At 47.6% G+C, this 18,627-nt stretch overlaps 1 protein-coding gene across 1 annotated transcript in view; it reads right to left on the bottom strand.

Moving 5' to 3' along the window:
- Positions 1–2,074: 2,074 nt before the first annotated feature.
- Ywhag (tyrosine 3-monooxygenase/tryptophan 5-monooxygenase activation protein gamma) overlaps positions 2,075–18,627 on the bottom strand; it is a 37,023-nt gene continuing 20,470 nt past the window's right edge. The window contains exon 2 of the mRNA XM_004666275.2: positions 2,075–5,393. Coding sequence (XP_004666332.1) covers positions 4,737–5,393 — 657 coding nt within the window. The 3' untranslated portion in view covers positions 2,075–4,736. The remainder of the gene's footprint in view (positions 5,394–18,627) is intronic.

The raw sequence follows: 18,627 nt of genomic DNA, 5'->3' as shown, positions 1-18,627 counted from the left end.
TGGCGATTTGGGAATTAACGCCTCCTGGAGCCAGTGTATTGTTGGGGGCGAGCTTATGGGTAGTATTGCCAGCTTCCCCTTTCCAGAGTTTTGGCACACTCTGGTTCCTGTTGTCCACCTTATGTTGGCAAGGAGGTGATGTCCACCCTCTGCTCATGTTATCATGGAGCTTCTCCTCAAGTCTGCAAGCCAAAATAAACCTTTTTTCCCCCCACAAGCTTCTCTTGGTCGGGTGATTTCTGCCAGCAATGCGAACCTGACTGCAACAAGGTAGGAGGATTAGAAGTTCAAAGTCATCCTCAGCTACATAAAGATTTGGAGGCCAGCTTGAGTTACATGAAATCCTGCAAAGTTAAAGGACCCAGGTTCGATTCCCCAGGACCCACGTTAGCCAGATGCCTAAGGGGGCACACGCATCTGGATTTCATTTGCAGTGACTGGAGGCTCTGTTGTGCTCATTCTCTCTCCCTCCCTCTTTCTCTGTCAAATAAATAAATAAAAATTTTTTAAAATAATAAAAGGGGGGCTGGAGAGATGGCTTAGCGGTTAAGCGCTTGCCTGTGAAGCCTAAGGACCCCGGTTCGAGGCTCAGTTCCCCAGATCCCACGTTAGCCAGATGCACAAAGGGGCACACGTGTGTGGAGTTCGTTTGCAGAGGCTGGAAGCCCTGGCGCGCCCATTCTCTCTCTCTCCCTCTATCTGTCTTTCTCTCTGTGTCTGTCGCTCTCAAATAAATAAATTGAAAAAAATTTAAAAAAAAATAATAACAATAAAAGGGAAACAGGTGGGCATGGTGGTGCATGCCTTTCATCCCAGCACTGGGGAGGCACAGGTAGGAGGATCGCTGTGAGTTTGAGGCCACCCTGAAACTACATACAGGTCAGCCTGGGCTAGAGTGAGACCCTACCTCGGAAAAAAAAAAAAAAAAAAGAAAAAAAGCAAAGAAAACAGAGCTAAGTGTGGTGGCACATGCCTTTAATCCCACTCAGAGGCACAGGTAGGAGGACTGCCATGAGTTTTAGGAATTCCAGGTCAGCCTGTGCTAGAGACACTACTTCGAAAAACCAAAAAAAGAAACCAGGTTGAAGAGTGGTTAAATCATTTGTGTGAGGGCTGGAGAGATGGCTTAGCGGTTAAGCGCTTGCCTGTGAAGCCTAAGGACCCCGGTTTGAGGCTCGGTTCCCCAGGTCCCACGTTAGCCAGATGCACAAGGGGGCGCACGCGTCTGGAATTCGTTTGCAGAGGCTGGAAGCCCTGGCGTGCCCATTCTCTCTCTCTCCCTCTATCTGTCTTTCTCTCTGTGTCTGTCGCTCTCAAATTAAAAAATAATAATAATAAATAAATAAAAATCTTTAAAAAAAAATCATTTGTGTGAGACACGAGTTGAGTTTGATCTCCAGCACCCACAGCAACGGGGGGCGGGGGATGGAGACGGGAGGGTCACAGCAGCTCCCAGATCTCACTGGAAAATGGAAAGCTCCGAGCGGAAGGACTGTCATCGGGATGGATATAAGGTGGGAGAGTGACAGGAGACTCAGTGTCCTCCTCTGGCCTCTACATGTATGAACTTAGGGCATGCACACGCACATACCACATACTACACATACGTGGCTGTGGGGGAGGGGGAGAAAAATAATTATCTTTCAAGAGATTGCTAATATATTTTTTAAAAGACTTTATTTATTTTTGCAGTGCTGGGATTGAACCCAGGGCCTTGGGCATGCTAAGCAAGAGCTCGACCACTGAACTATATCCCCAACTCTTGTGCTTTTAAGACTTTATCTGCCTACAGGCTCAGGCCTGGTGATTCTCCCACCTTGGGCTCCCATGAGCCTAGGGTAACAGGCATGCACCACCACACCCAGGTGGGTTTTTTTGTTTTTTTTTGTTTTTTTTTTTTTTGCACTACCAGAAAACCAAACCCAAGGCCTGCCCCACGCCAGGTAACTCTACCCGAGCAGAGCAGAGCGCCTCCCCATCTTGATATTTATGCCTCATTTCTTGTGGGGGAGGAGGACACCCACATCCAATCAAGTCTTCGAAAGCAGTGAAAGTGAGCGAAAGCAGGCGGCACTGACATCAGAGCTGTAAGTTTATTTGCCAATGTACGACAGCTACATAATGACTCACATTCATGATATTCCATCACTGAGGAAAACGGCTAAGAATGGTCCGTGTGCGAAATAATTCCTTAGCGAAACACGGAGTTGGAAAAATAACCACTGATTAGACCTTAAAAATAGTTCACTGCATAACATGAGAAAAGCACGAAGGCTCATTCAGAGAGCATGGGCCATGTTCTCCTACACTGTGATAGTTAGAATTTCACCACGACAAACACCAGACATTAAGGTTAAGCTAACACTGGTGTTTTTTTTTTTTCTTTTGCCCCACCCACCCCCTTAAAAACAAAATATAGAACTGCATGTCACGATAGCAACATCCAAAAACAGATCAATTGGTTACAATCACTATTTGGTAGAGCAAACTTTACCCCCAAAAGGAAAAAAAAAAAATTAAATTAAAAAAATTTTTTAAAAATTTGAAGACTTAATTTTTTTTGTCATAGGAATACATAACACCTACAGTATAAGTTAATAAACCTCAAGCTACTGTATAGAAATGCAACACTAGCATGCACAACACTGTATCATAGAGTAATGGAGGAGTAATCATTTCACTGGAGACAGGATCATAGGCAAGTGCGCTTTTTGTTTTCTTTTAAATAAACGAAAGAAACCATTCAAGCTGTTTAGACGTCACGTCCCCGCTCCTCTCCAGTCCTGGCCCTCTCACTCGATCTACCTTGCATTCTCCTAAAATGTAGCCAAAGCCAGAGCTGAAATTTAAAGAAAAACTAGGTTTTGTAATTCCAGTAAATCCTTTCCAAACACCATAAGGAAGGACACGACAGTGCTCACTGGACATGAAGGTGGACTGGACAGCCCTGCCTGTCCCCTTGCCAGTGTTTTCCTGTCCAAGACACCCACTCCTGGATCCTTTGATGGTGTCGCTGTGATCAAACTTTCTTTACTCAAGTTCGTGGGGACTTCGCTAAAGCACGGGCTTTTAAGGAGAGCCGCGTGCCACGTGACAGTGTGTGCTACTGTTCCTATGGCCACCGCTGCTCTTGCATCTCCACTGTCACCTGTGCCCTGTCCACGCTCATTTCACAATGAGCAGCTTGGTCTGGGCCTCCGCAAAAGCACCTGCCCCACGTCCGTAAATTGTTCCTCAGACTCTCTTTGCCTGAACAAAACAAATAAATTCCAAGTTTGGGGCTGTTTTCCATCTTGGGAATGCACACAGCTACTGATCCTATAAAACACACACCACCCCCTGAAGAAGAAAAAAAAAAAAATCAACATGCCACAGGTCATGTTTGTGGGTAAGATTTATCCAAAGCAAGAACGAGGGACCTAGGGTGAGCTTTGGGGACAGAATGTACAGGAAACAGCAATGTGGCTTCCTTTAACTGCCGGCTGTACGGTGACTGCACACGTGAGAAGGCCGACGCTCTCATTAGAAAGAAAAACAGAGAGGAAAAGCTCTGGCCAAACAGGAAGTAAGCATTCACTTCCCACCAGTGACTTCTAAGGAAGCTGGGGAAGGGTGTTTCAAGGAAAATTGACCAGAAACTGGAAATGTTTCCTCACCACTGACTTCCCACACACCTTGAGGACTGCTCGCTTGGCCCAGGATGCTGAGCAAACTCAGGGACAGACAGCGTGATCCCTGAGCAAGGAGCCCTGGCCACTGGAAGCCGGAGCATCTCAGAGAATGCCAGAGATGACATACTGACCATACCTTCTCTATTTTTATAGTATTTAGGTTTTCTATTAAAACTATTCAAAACTTTTGTGGTGGATTTTATGCAGAAACTTGAGGACCAAAAACTGAAGGAAAAAAAAGAAAAGCCACAGCCACCTGCCAAGCACCTAATTACCCAAACTTCAAGTCGCTTCGATTCTCCCAGTCACATCTTCCAGCCTAGCAGACACGAGGAATGGCCTATCCTACTTGGATAACGGCTGAATCCGCACGTAGAGCCAAAAGAACCAGCAACAAAAAGCTCACCAACCAATGGCTTGATGTCACGTATGGCTGTGATGTAGAAATACTGTAAACTGCAATTTAGTGTTAATACTGACAACTCACGGGACTTCAGAGGGCAGGCCAGGCCTGAGCCACGAGGACGAGCCCCAGGCTCTAGGTCTGTCTGTCTGGGACTTAAACTATGCCTTGTGTGGCACGGGACACTCTGGCTGGGCAATAAAAGAAAGAGAAAGCACAGCTACGGGGGGGGGGGGGGGGAAATACCCACAACTCGAAGACAAGAGCGCAGGCATGTAAAAATCCTTACTGGAACCACAGAACTTAACTGAATGAGGGCCATCTGCTTCCGATTTCTATTCCTCTCACAAACCCTAGCATCTAGCAATAAGTTAAATTAAAGACTGAACACTCCACTTGCATGAACCGGCAGAACAGTCCGTGTGCCCACGTGAGGCTTGCTACTCCAATACCAGCACAGCTAGCCTGACTTTCCACTAGTGGTATTTTGGCAAAAATGTCAAAGAGGCGATCAAAGACAGGACAGGTCGTGGGTTTCTCCCTGGGAAGGTCAGCCCTCCCTCTCCCCTCCCCCACCCGACCCCCCAACTCATGGGAAAAAAATAAAGACTGCAGTAGTAGCATCAGCGTGCGCTGCCAGTCCACCTGGGGGGGGGGGGGTCTTAATTGTTGCCTTCGCCGCCGTCGTCGTCTTGCTGGTCGCTGGTCCAGAGCGTCAGGTTGTCGCGGAGCAGCTGCATGATGAGGGTGGAGTCCTTGTACGAGTCCTCGTTCAGAGTGTCGAGCTCGGCGATGGCGTCGTCGAAGGCGGTCTTGGCCAAGTGGCAGGCCTGCTCGGGCGCGTTCTGGATCTCGTAGTAGAAGACGGAGTAGTTGAGGGCCAGGCCCAGCCGGATGGGGTGGGTTGGCTGCATGTGCTCCTTGCTGATCTCGTGGGCTTCGCTGTAGGCCTTCTCGGAGGACTCCACGACAGTGGCCCTCTTCTCCCCAGTGGCCACCTCGGCCAGGTAGCGGTAATAGTCCCCTTTCATCTTCAGGTAGAACACCTTGCTCTCGTACTGGGTCTCGCTGCAGTTCTTGATCAGGTAGTTGTCCAGCAGGCTCAGCACGTCCTGACACACGGCCTCCAGCTCCTTCTCGATCTTCTCACGGTAGGCGCGGACCATCTCGATCTTCTTCTCGTTGCCATCCGCGGACGTCTTCTGCTCGATGCTGCTGATGACCCGCCAAGAGGAGCGGCGTGCCCCCACCACGTTCTTGTAGGCCACCGACAGGAGGTTCCGCTCCTCGTTGGACAGTGGCTCGTTCAGCTCCGTCACCTGCAGGAGGAAGGAATGGAGAGCTGTTACAGCAGCCAGGATACCAGGCAGGTGAATCACATCTTCACACCCAGGCATCACAACACGGGCTGGAGAGGTGGCTCCGTGGTGAAGAGCAAACAAACGCAAGGACCTGAGATTGGGTCTCCGGTGCCCACCTAAAAGCTGGGCACCTGAGCATTAGCACCCATAGGCCCAGCGAGCCTAGAGCCACGGTGGAGGTGGACAGGAGAGTCTCCTGGAGACTCGCAGGTCAGCTAGCCTGCAGAATGCACTGGAGGACAATGAAAGACCCTGCCTCAAACCAGGAAGGAGGCAAAGACTGGCACTCAGTGTTGTCCTGTGACCTCAACACATGCACACCATGGCACATGTGCCCCTAGTCTCTCATATACAGCACACACAAAACACAACTGTTCACTGACAGAGAAGATCCGGGTGATTCATAGAAGTTACCCTGCCTGGGTGCAAGTGAGCAAGCTACAAAGAGCAGAAACAGCTAGTCATGTTGGTACATGTGGGTAGGAAACTGCTGGAGACAGAGGCAGGAGGACAAAGAGCTAGAGGCCAGCCCAGGCTACACATTAAAAAAGAAAAAAATGGAGAAATTGCCGGGCATGGTGGCGCACACCTTTAATCCTAGCACTCGGGAGGCAGAGGTAGGAGGATCACCGTGAGTTCAAGGCCACCCTGAGACTACAGAGTTAATTCCAGGTCAGCCTGGACCAGAGTGAGACCCTACCTCGAAAAACCAAAAAAAAAAAAAAAAAAGAGAAATAAAGCTTAATTAAAAAGCGTAATTAACAGTCATGAACAGCAGCGACATGATGGCTCTTGCTCATTTCGGTGGGCAACAGGATTTAGAGTCACCATGAAATGGGACTGTGTGAGGGGTTTTTCTAGTTATGGTAAATTTACACAGGAGGACCCACCCCAGCTGTGGATGGTACCATCCCATGGGCTGGAGTCCTGGAGAAAATAAAAAGGAGACAGTGAGCTGAACATTCAGTATACACAGTTCTCTGCTTCCTGACTGCACGCAATGTGACCAACTCCGCTAAGCTCCTGCCTTGCCCTTGCCCTGGGAACTGTGAGTCAAAATAAACCCTTCCTTCCTTAAATTGCCCCAGGTCAAGGTTTTAGTCACAGCAGAGAGAGATTAGCAAATACAAGCGGCACCCACCACAAGTTCTCGAAGGAACCTTAACCCAGGTTGATGACCTGAGATGCTCTCATGTACGAATCCACACATACCAACCCCAGGGTTTCAGCCAAACAGGGTGGCAACACACCTTTAAGCCCACAGCCAGAGTGAGGTTCTGCCTCAAAGAACAAACAAAAAACACCCACAGGGTTTAAGTCACGAAGTCCATGTATACCTCTGTTTTCAGGAAAAAACACTGACAATTTCTACCTAATCCTGCCGCCGTGTCTTATCCCCCTTGGGAGAAAGTATATGAGTGGTCTTCAGGATGACTTCTGAGAAACAAAGAAGCTTTTCCGACAATGGAGTAAGACCAGATGAATGACCAGCCACAGGAGAGGAGTCAAAATTAGGGACATTAAGTTTGTTTGCTTTGAGGTAGGGTCTCACTCTAGCCCAGGCTGACCTGGATCTCACTGTATTTAGCTCAGACTAGCCTCGAACTCACAGTGATCTTCCTAGCTCAGCTTCCTGAGTGCATAGCCATTCTCTGCCGGGCTTGTTCATTGCTAAGACAGGGTCTTGCTACAGTTAAGCAGACAGGCCTTATATGCTCAATCCTCAATCGTGCTTCATCTCCGGAGATGACAGGCTGGGGCTAGCTCTTGTTTTTTTTTCCAATACGGGCATTTCTAAACAGTTCTGAAAGTGATGCTGGGCAAGTTAAAATAAATAATAATAAAACATTTCAGTCTTGACCATATACAGGACAAATCTAATCACCCTGAGGAAAGGGAAAACATCACACCAATGTTTTGTATTTTTATGCCGACCAATCAGCTGCTGGAGAGAGGGCTCGAAGGGTACAAGCGCTTCCCCACTGCCACGGGGGGTGGGGGGTCCCGAGTTCACCTCAGCACACTCTGCAGTCAGAGACTCCACCTCAACCTGTTCTCTGGCCTCCACGCACATGCGCGCTCTCTCTGCAGCGCACCCATCTGCTAAGTGACCTCGGGGACAAGCCATTACTACACTTCCTTCATCTATAAAATGAGTTTCTACACGTCCACCAGGTTCTCCCGGTGTGGGAGGCTGAGGTGGCATCTCACTAGACTAGACTAGGCAGGGGCTTTGGGGGATGTTCTGAGCATCTCTTCCTTCTGAAGACAGGGTTCCGCATAGCACAGGCTACCCGTGATGTGTGGCCAAGGCTGACGGTAGATCTCTGATCCTCCTGTCTCCACCCCCTTAGTGATGGGATTATAGGCTACACCACCACACTTAATTTGTGCAGTGCCAGGGATGGAACCCAAGGCTTCATGCAGAACTATGACCCCAGCCCGTAGTTCTGCCTGCAGAGCTGTCTATATTTCTTACACAACGTCTCTTCTCTATTTTACCCTCTTCCCTAGCCTGACAACTCCTTAGCTCCTAATACCACTTCCCTCCCTTGAACTGCAAAAGCAGCCTGCGAAAGACTTCTCCAGACTGGCTGGGACACAGGTCTCATGCCACCAGACGCTGGCCTCTTCTCAGGCCTTTGCAGACACTCAAGTCCCACCACAGTGCAACCTAATAACCGGCTCAGATGTCGGAAGGAGCCTGCGGCCAGAGATCCAGTTCTGGCCTTTGCCCTAAATCATGCTGTCCTTCTTTCAAGAGCGGGGCGCTATTTAAAGCGGCAGTGACCTTCCCAGCGCGCTGTGCCGCTGGGGCTGCTCCGGCTGCAGCGGCGTGGGGCTGGAAGCAAGCTCCTCTCCAGGCTGTGAGGTGCAACAGGGAGATTGTGCAACGCCAGCACCACCTTTAGCTAGAGTAACTCAGCCACATCTGGAACAAACTTGGTATTCTCTGCCAGAGGAAAACTAAGTTAGAGGGGAAAACTGTAAGCTCGAAAATATCTGCTCAAGCTGGCTACGGTGGTGCATGCCTTGTGAGTTCAAGAACAGCCTGAGACTACACAGTGAATTCCAGGCCAGCTTGGGCTAGAGTGAGACCCTAATTCAGAAAACAAAACAAACAGGGAGTCGGCCTAATGAGCAGACCTGTCATTCTGGCTTCTCAGGAGGCTGGGACAGAAGAGAAGAATCCTAAACTAAAGGCCTGCCTGGGCTACTGAGCAAGGCTGGTTCAAGACCAGCCTGGGCTGGTAAAAGTAAGCAACAAGCGGGGTGTGGTGGCACATACCTTTAATCCCAGAACTCTGGGAGGCACAGGAAGGAGGATCGCTGTGAGTTCCAGGCCACTGCCAGACTACACAGTGAATTCCAGGTCAGCCTGGGCTACAGTGAGACCCTACCTCGAAAAACAAAAACAAACCAAAACAAAAATTAAAACAAACAAAAAAAGAATAAGCCAATGGCCAGACATGGTGAACCACGCCTTTAATCCCATCATGCAGGAGGCAAAGGTAGGAGGGTCACCGTAAATTCAAGGCCAACCTGAGACTACATAGTAAATTCCAGGTCAGCACAAGACCTTACCTCAAAAGACTAAGAAAGGGGCTGGAGAGAGATGGCTTAGCAGTTAAGGCACTTGCCTGTGAAACCTAAGGACCCAGGTTCAATTCCCCAGTACCCATGTAAGCCAGATGCACAAGGGGATGCATGCATCTGGAGATCATATCCACTGACTAGAGGCCCTGGTGTGCACATTCTCTCTCTCTCAAATAACTAAAAATATTCTTTTAAAAAAGTAAGCCAAGTGTGGTGGTGCATGCCTGTTGTTCCAGAGATAAGATCATTAACAAAATTTAAGCCAGCCTAGGGTACTCCGAGATCTTGTCTCAAAAAACAATATGAGGGCTGGAAAAATGCTTAGCAGTTAAGGCACTTGCCTACCAAGCTAGCCCAGCCTAGGTTTGATTCTCCAGGTCCAACATAAGCCAGATGCACAAGGTGGCACATGTTTCTGGAATTTGTTTGCAGTGGTTTGAAGCCCTGGCGTGCCTATTCTCTTTCTCTGTCTCAAAAAAAAAAAATTAATTAAATAAATAAAATAAAATAAATTAAGCCAGGCGTGGTGGCACATAACTTTAATCCCAGCATTTGGGAGGCAGAGGATGGCCATGAGATCGAGGACACTCTGAGACTACATAGTGAACTCCAGGTCAGCCTGGGCCAGAGTGAGACCCTACCTCGAAAAACCAAAGATAAATAAAACAAAAGAAGAGGGGCTGGAGAGATAGGGAGGTAGACAGATGAGTTCCAGGTCAGCCTGAATTAGAGAGAGACCCTGCCTCAAGATGGGGGCGTGCTGCGGGTGCCAGGCATGTCTCCAACTCCAGTGCTGGGGGGTAGAGTGAGGGCAGAGGGTAGACAGGAGAATGGCTGGGGATGACTGCTCAACAATCTTAACTGAAACATGTCTCAAGCTCCAAGGTTCAGTGAGAGACCCTGTCTCAAAGAAATAAGGCAGAAGAGCAAGAGGATATCCCATGTCCCCTTCTTGCCTCCAAATGTACACTTGCAGGACACACACATCTGTACACAGCCCCACACACTACACACACCAAATAAATGAATAAAATACAGTTCTTAAAGTGGTGAGATCAGCTGGGCATGGTGGCACATGCCTGTCATCCCAGCACTTGAGAGGCAGAGGTTGGAAAATCACTGTGAAAGCCGGGCATGGTGGCGCATGCCTTTAATCCCAGCACTCGGGAGGCAGAGGTAGGAGGATTGCCATGAGTTCAAGGCCACCCTGAGATGACAGAGTTAATTCCAGGTCAGCCTGGACCAGAGTGAAACCCTACCTCAAAAAACAAAACAAAACAACAACAACAAAAAAAGAAAATCACTGTGAGTTCAAGGCCAGCCTGGGACTACAGAGTGAGCTCCAGGTCAGCCTGGGCTTGAGAGATCCTAACTCGAGAGAAAGAAAACAGTGGCGAGGATGTCACCTGGAGAGGACTGACTAACATCACAGGAGAGGCTACACAGTCACTCCCCGGAGGACAACATGTTTTTTTTTTCAACTCCTAACTCAAAGTTCATGTGTCTATTAGTTATTAGATGATATCAAAGACAGGGCTGGAGAGATGGCTTAGCGGTTATGGTGCATACTTGCAAAGCCTAAGGATGTATGTTCCACGTAAGTCAGAGGCAAGCACACAATGTCGCAAACGTGCATGGGGGGAGGGGTGCATGAGTTCTACTGCAGTGGCTGGAGGCCCTGGCACGTCAATTCTCTCTCTCAAATGAAAAAAAGTTGTCAGGGCTGGAGAGATGGTTTAGTGGTTAAGGCGCCTGCCTGCGAAGCCTAAGGACTCAGGTTCAATTCTCCAGGTCCCACTAAGCCAGATGCACATGCATCTGGAGTTTGTTTGAAGTGGCTAAAGACCCTGGTGGGCCCATTTTTTTTTCTCTCTCTCTCAAATAAATAAATAAAATTTTAAAATAAGACATCAAAGATAAAAACTATTAGTAAAAACATCTGAAAACTTGTAACTCCTACTGATTTGAAAAGTAAAACTCCCTAAATCACAGTTGGTAAGTGTTAACTCTTCCCCTAAGAGTTATAAACCACAAAGAAAGATTTTTCAAACTAAGATTAGCCACTCTTGAGCTTCTTAGAAAGTAACACAGAGGATGTGCTGACCTACAGCCTTGGAGTATCAGGTCATTCACAATTTCCACAACTTACCTGTCAAACGTTAATGAGTAATGAGTAAGGCCAGAGGTGGCGGCTCACAGGCGAATTCCTAGCATTACGATGAACGCTGTGAGTTCAAAATTACGTAGTGAGTTTCAGATGAGATAGTGTAAGGCATTCTCAAAAAGCTTTAAAAAAAAAAAAAAAGGCAGGACTGGAAGGATGGTTTAACATTTAAGGCATTTACCTGCAAAGCCAAAGGTCCTAGGTTTGATTCCCCAGGACCCACATTAGTCAGATGCACAAGGGGGCGCATGTGTCTAGAGTTCGTCTGTAGTGGCTGGAGGCCCTGGCATGCCCATTCTCTCTCTCCCTTTTTTTTAAAAATATTTTTTGTTCATTTTTTATTTGTTAATTTGAGAGCGACAGACACAGAGAGAAAGACAGGTAGAGGGAGAGAGAGAGAATGGGCGCGCCAGGGATTCCAGCCACTGTAAACAAACTCCAGATGTGTGCGCCCCCTTGTGCACCTGGCTAACGTGGGTCCTAGGGAACCGAGCCTCAAACCAGGGTCCTTAAGCTTCACAGACAAGCACTTAACCACTAAGCCATCTCTCCAGCCCTCTCTCTCCCTTTCTTTGTCAAATAAATAACCTCCTATCTCAGAATTACAAAAGTGTACCATCACACCTGGTTCAAATTTAATAAATATTCAAAAATTTACAGAAAGGTAGGGGAAGATGGCTCAGCAGTTAAGGCGCTTCCCTGAAAAACCAAAGGACCTAGGTTCAATTCCCCAGGACCCATGTGAGCCATATGCACAAGGTGGCACATTTCTCTGGAGTTTGTTTGCAGCAGCTTGGGGCCATGACGTGACCATTCTCTCTCCCTCTCTTTCAAATAAACAAATAAAAATAAATTTTAAAAAAGCAGGGAGGGAGAGGATACATCCCTCCCTAACAAGTATAGCCATCCATGGCTGCTGGAAGAGAGACGTTTCCTTCAGCACCGGACAGCTGCTGGAGCATCTGCAATGAATGCCTACCGCGTGCTCCTATAAGCAAGCCTAATTCAGTTCACTGGGTCACCAGAAACCCAATACCTAGGAGATCTAAGAGACACACCTAGGGTTCTAGAGAGTTCTTAGGACAGTGAAAGGATTGTGGAATACCATTATGGGGACTCTATGGACACACTTGTCAAAATGTACAAGAGGAAACCCCAATATAAACTGCCGAGACTGGGTGAGAGGAAGACATGAAATGGCCAGGCACCATGGCACACACCTTCAATCTGAGCACTGGAAAGGCTGAGGCAGGAGGATTGAAAGCTCAAGGCCAGCCTAAGCAGCTACTAAGATCTTTATCTCCAACCACTCCCCTCCCACAATCAAAACAGACAGGAAAGTTCACTAACCATAACAAGTTAATAAGTTAACTGCCCTGTGAGGATGCTGGTACGGAGGAAGGCTGTGTCTGGATAGAGAACTCTACTCAATTTTACTTTTTAAAAAATTAAAGTGCTCCACAATAAAACTAGAGGAATCTAGGAATATTTGGCCCCATTTCCCTGTCCTGAGATTTGAGAATACAGTCCATAAAAAAGGCCAAGCCATGAACAAGTAAGTAGAATATAAAATCAAAACAAAATGGCTAAGTGCAAGATATGCATGGATGTCCATGGAATGTTCCAGAACGTGCATTACTGAAGGCAATGGGATAAATCACAGCAAACCAAGAGGACACAGTCCTGTTTAATTACAAGAAACTATGCATCCCATAGGCAGGCCTTATGCCTACTAAATAATCAACTAAAAATTTAGGAGGTAATCTTTACGTTACGTCTTGCATTATTGAATACAATACCTCACTCCGAATTAGGTTCTGCGCAGGAAAGGGTTAACATACCAGCTTTGCCATCGCTATCTTTAGAAAGGCCTGGGTAAGGTTAGCCCTTGGCTGGCATCTGAGCACTTGGATTCAGGAAGGTTCTCACCCTCCCCAGATAAGAATGGTTCACTGTGTCTAAACCTCTTGTGTGAGCTGCAGAGTTTACGGCAATCTCCTTGTGGGAGCCTGCTCTTTCGCTCAGCCATCCAGCGCTTGCCACAGTGAGGCACAACCGGTGTGGTCTTCCTGGGCAAGGACTCTGGGGAGCCGGTGCCGGTCTCCCCTGCTCTGTGCTGACTGGGCTTGGCACATGCCCACTGCAGTCAACCTTAACCGGGAGCAGACTCATCTTAAATCACTGAGTCTGAGGGTGACCTTGTGGACTCACAACACACATGCCTCCTGTAAAACGGAAGTTACGGGGCTGGAGAGATAGATGCCTTAGCAGTTAAAGCGCTTGTCTGTGAAGCCTTAGGACCCAGGTTCAATTCCCCAGTGCCCACATAAGCCAAATGCACAAAGTGGTGCATGCGTCTGGAGCTCATTTTGCAGTGGCTAGAGGCCCTGGCATGCTCTTTCTCCCTCCCTCCCTCTAATAAAATAATATATTTTTTAAATTTTTTATTAACATTTCCCATGATTATAAAAAAAATATCCCATGGTAATTCCCTCCCTCCCCCCTGACACTTTCCCCTTTGAAAAATGATATATTTTTTTAAATGGTTGCCAGGTGTGGTGGCGCATGCCTGGATTCCAGGTCAGCCAGGGCTAGAGTCAGACTCTACTTAGAAAAACAAACATGGGCTGGAGAGACGGCTTAGCAGTTAAGCGCTTGCCTGTGAAGCCTAAGGACCCCGGTTCGAGGCTTGGTTCCCCAGGACCCACGTTAGCCAGATGCACAAGGGGGCGCACGCATCTGGAGTTCGTTTGCAGTGGCTGGAAGCCCTGGCGCGTCCATTCTCTCTCTCTCCCTCTATCTGTCTTTCTCTCTGTGTCTGTCGCTCTCAAATAAAATAAATTAAAAAATAAAATAAAAAAACAAACAAACATGTCATGGCTTGGGGAGGTGGTGGGCTCAGCAGTTAAGAGAGCTTCCTAGGAGGAGGCCTGAGATCCCCTAACCCCACGTAAGCAGATGGGTGTGACCACACACGCCTGTAAGCGAAGACCAGAAAACGCGGGTGAAAAACACCTGGCCAGTTCCGGAATCGGTGAGGCTCCATCTCAAGAAAACGCATGAGGAGTGATGGAGGGAACAGCCGGTATTCTCCTTTGGCCTTCACATGCAGGACTGATCTGCACATGTACATGTGTACACAGCACACAACACACATGCAAAAAAAAAAAATTAATTAATTAATTTAAAAAGGGTACTTGGGAGGGAGAGATAGAAGACAGAGTTCAAAGCCAGCCTGGGATACATTGAGTTACAGGTCAGCCCGGGCTAGAGTGAGACCTTACCTCAAAGCAAACAAGCAAACAAACAATAACAAAAGAAACCTGAGACTTGAGTTAGCATATCCTAGAAGAGCCAATGAGCTGGGGGATGGTGATGCACGACTCCAACTCCAGTACTCAGAGGGTGAAGGCAGGGGCTGGAAAGATGGCTCAGTGGTTAAGATGCTTGCCCACAAAGCCTAAGGACCCGAGTTTAATTCTCGTTACCCACGTAAAACCAAATGCACAGCTTGTTTGCAGTGGCCTAAGAGGCTCTGGTGCACCCTGCACCCTCTCCCTCGAGACACATAAATAAGATATATTAAAAGAAAAAAAAATTGGAGACAGGATTTCTAGTTCGAGTCCATCCTGGGATACATAGTGAGACCCTGTCACAAAGTCTTATGACAAAGGACTTGCACTCAAAGAACAATAGTCATCAGAGGAAACAGGCAATTCCAGATGATTTGAGGGGCTCTTTCTGGCACTTGGTTTGGTTTGGAGGTGTGTGTACCCATGTGCATCGTGCGTGTGTGGACACCAGAGGACGACCTCTAGCTGTTGGTCCTCCTTGTGGTTTCCTGCTGCGTACACCAGACAAGCTTGCACATGAACTTTGGGATTCTCTAGATTCCCACTGCTGCAGACGTGCTGGAATTACTAGTGTGCACTACTGCATCTGGCTTAATGTGAGCCCTGGAGATCCAAACTTCAGCCATTAGGCTTGTGCAGCAAGCACTTTTAATCACTAAGCCACCTCCCTAGCCTGTTTTTTGTTCGCTTATTTTATTTATTTACTTATTTATTTGAGAATAACAGAGAGAGAAAAGAGACAGAGAGAGAGAAAGAGGGAGAGAATGGGTGCGCCAGGGCCTTCAGCCACTGCAAATGAATTCCAGATGCATGTGCCACCTTGTGCATCTGGCTTACGTGGGTCCTGGAGAATGGAGCCTTGAACTAGGGTCCTTAGGCTTCACAGGCAAGCACTTAACTGCTAAGCCATCTCCCAGCCCTGTTTTTTTTTCTTGTTGTTTTAAATGAGGTCCAATGTAGTCCAGGCTTGTCTTGAACTCACTATATAGCTAATGATGACCTTGAACTTCTGATCCTCTTGCCTCCACCTACCAGTGCTGAAATTGCATTTTTGAGGTAGCAATGCAACCTGGGAAACTAAGCATGCCTTTAATCCCAGCACTTGGGAGACAAAGGTAGATCATCGTGGGTTCAAGACCACCCTGAGACTCCACAGTGAATTCCAGGTCAGCCTGAGCTAGAGTGAGACCCTACCTCGAAAACAAAAACAAAAAGAACACCTTTAGCTGGGATTTCCTGACAGCTATCACCCTGAATAAAAACTGTATAAAAGGGAAACATTTCATGAAAAACACTTGCTCACAAGACATCTATGGCCACGGCCTCTTGAGGGCCAAGCTCTCAGAGGAGACAGAACGGGACAAGCACCTGCAGTTTCTTAACAGCCACCAAGTCCTTTTTTTTTTTTTTTTTTTCCCCCAAGGCAGGGTCTCACTCCAGCTCAGGCAGACTTGAAATTCACTATGCAGTCTCAGGGTAGCCTCGAACTCACAACAATCCTCCTACCTCTGCCTCCTGTGTCTGGGAATAAAGGCATGTGCCTGGCCAAATCCTACATATGTGTTATAACCACTAGACCATGTCGGTAATGACACTCACTATGTAAATGTGATTCAAAGAGAGAGTAACCACAAATTCTCACCACTGCCAAACAGCAGCGCAGAGAGCCAAACTCCACCCTGTAGACTTTCAATTGTTTTAAAAGATGTTGTCGACAATTTCATACAAGTATATGTGGTTTGTTTGTTTAAATATTTTGTTTATTTGAGAGAGAAAATGAGGCAGATAGAGAATGGGATGCCAGGGCCTCTAGCCACTGCAAATGAACTCCAGACACATGCGCCACCTTGTGCATCTGGCTTTATGTGAGTACTGGGGAATTGAACTCAGGTCCTTAGGCATTGCAAGCAAGCGCCTTAACCACTGAGCCATCTCTCCGGCCCGAGTATGTTTTGACCATATGCAGTTCCTAATACCATCTCTTATACCACCCTTCCTTCCTTCCAACTAGTCCTTGCCCACTTTCATGTTTTTAAGTTGCGTGTGTGACCCACTGAGCTTGGGTATGGAATCATTAACAGCAGCCTGGGGACGGCCTGTGGCACTGAAAAGGCTAACCTCCCCCCCGTCATGAACTGCCAACAGGGCCTCAGGGAAGGGGGCCCGTAAGACCCACGCACAGCACTGCCTGCATGCTCTAGGCCTTCGATTCTCCCCGGCTGCAGGAGGGGTGCTAAGCACTTAACAGACACTGAATTCTCGGCACCTTGACCACTTAGCTGGGAGTCTCGGCGTTTCCTGTGAAGTATCTTCGATGAGGAAGACAAACATCACAAAACAGAGAGAAAGGCAATTTCTCTAATAAACACTTAAAGAATATGTAAGACTGAGCCGGGCACAGTGGCGCATGCCTTTAATCCCAGCACTTGGAAGGCAGAGGCAAGAGGATCGCCGAGAGTTCGAGGCTACCCTGAGACTACAGAGTAAATTCCTGGTCAGCTTGGGCTACAGTGAGACCCTACCTTGAAAAGAAAAACTGTATGTAACATCACCCAGTAGTCAGGCATAGTAGCTCATGCCTGCAGTCCCAGTAACTGGGGAGGCTAAGGCAGGAGGCTTAAAGTTCCAAAGGATCTTGGGACTAAATGCAAAGACTCTGTCCTCTGCGACCCCCCCCCCCCACTTCCCAAAAGAAAAAGGCCAGGCACAGTGGTGCACGCCTTTAATCCCAGCACTCGGGAGGCAGAGGTAGGAGGATCACCATGAGTTCCAGGCCACCTTGAGACTCCATAGTGAATTCCAGGTCAGCCTGGAGAGACAGCTCAGTGGTGAAGGCTCTTGCCTGCAAAACCTAACAGCCTGGGTTTGATTCCCCAGTTCCCATGTAAAGCCAGATGCATGTAGAGGCACATGCATCTGCAGTATGTTTACAGCAGCCAGAGACCCTGGCAGGCTCAGTGAAGTGAAACCCTACCTTGAAAAACAAAAATAAGTAAGAAGAAAAATAAATAAAAAAGGAAAGCTGAGTGTGGTGATGCACACCTTTAATCCCAGCATTCAACTAGGGTTAGTGTTAGAGGTAGGAGGATCACCTGTGAGTTTGATGCCAGCCTGAGACTAATTCCAGGTCAGCCTACCTTGAAAAGCAAGCAAACAAATATAAATAAATAAATAAATAAATTGGAGGCTGGGCAGATAGCTCAGTGATTAAAGGCACTTGCTTACAAAGCTTGCCAGGCCAGATTCAAATACCCAGCCACTCATGTACATCTGATGGGCATTCATTTGCAGTGGCAAGAGACCTGGTGCACGCACGTAAATAATTTTTGTGGGGTGGGGGGGTGGGGGGGTTAGGGTTTCGTTCTAGCCAAGGCTGACCTGGAATTCACTGTGTAGTCTGACTGGCCTCAAATTCACAGCAATCCTCCTACCTCTGCTGGGATTAAAGGTCGATTCACCACCATGCCCGGCTACATCCTCTTGTTAAATGGTTTATGAGCCAGCCCGAGTGTACGGTATGCGTATCTGAGTGTGTGAGGTTAGAGGACAATGACAGTTGTCAGCCCTCACCTTGCACCTTGGGTGAAAGCAGGTTCTCCATTTGCCACTCTAGCTCACTCGGGAGCTTCCAGAAGATTCTGAGATAGGAAGATCACTGTGAGTTGAGGCCAGCCTGGGACTACAGAATGAATTCCAGGTCAGCCTGGGACTACAGCAAGACTCTACCTCCAAAACCAAAAATAAATACATAAAATAAGAGAGAGGATGTTATCTGTTTATGTATTGCATAGAAACAATAAGACAAAGATGAAAAACAGGTAAGAGGATTTCATTCCCTACCATGGAAACCTTTCATGGGGAGGCAGATAAATCCTGCCATGATGGAGGTAATAAAGCACATTTTTCCCTCAAATGCACACTCACAATACACCCCAAACCAGCACTTCTTTCCCTCTTAGAAATCCTACTGAGTCCTTAACCCTCTTACACAACCCTGGGAGAACTCACCTTAGTCCACCTTAAGGTATTAACATTACTGGGATCAACCCAGAGTTTATTTCCTTACAACTGCCACTCA

Source organism: Jaculus jaculus, chromosome 2 (genome assembly GCF_020740685.1).
Source record: "Jaculus jaculus isolate mJacJac1 chromosome 2, mJacJac1.mat.Y.cur, whole genome shotgun sequence".
NCBI lineage: Eukaryota > Metazoa > Chordata > Mammalia > Rodentia > Dipodidae > Jaculus > Jaculus jaculus.
The sequence above is the reverse complement of the archived record's forward strand: the minus strand, read 5'-3'. Positions and strand labels throughout refer to the sequence as shown.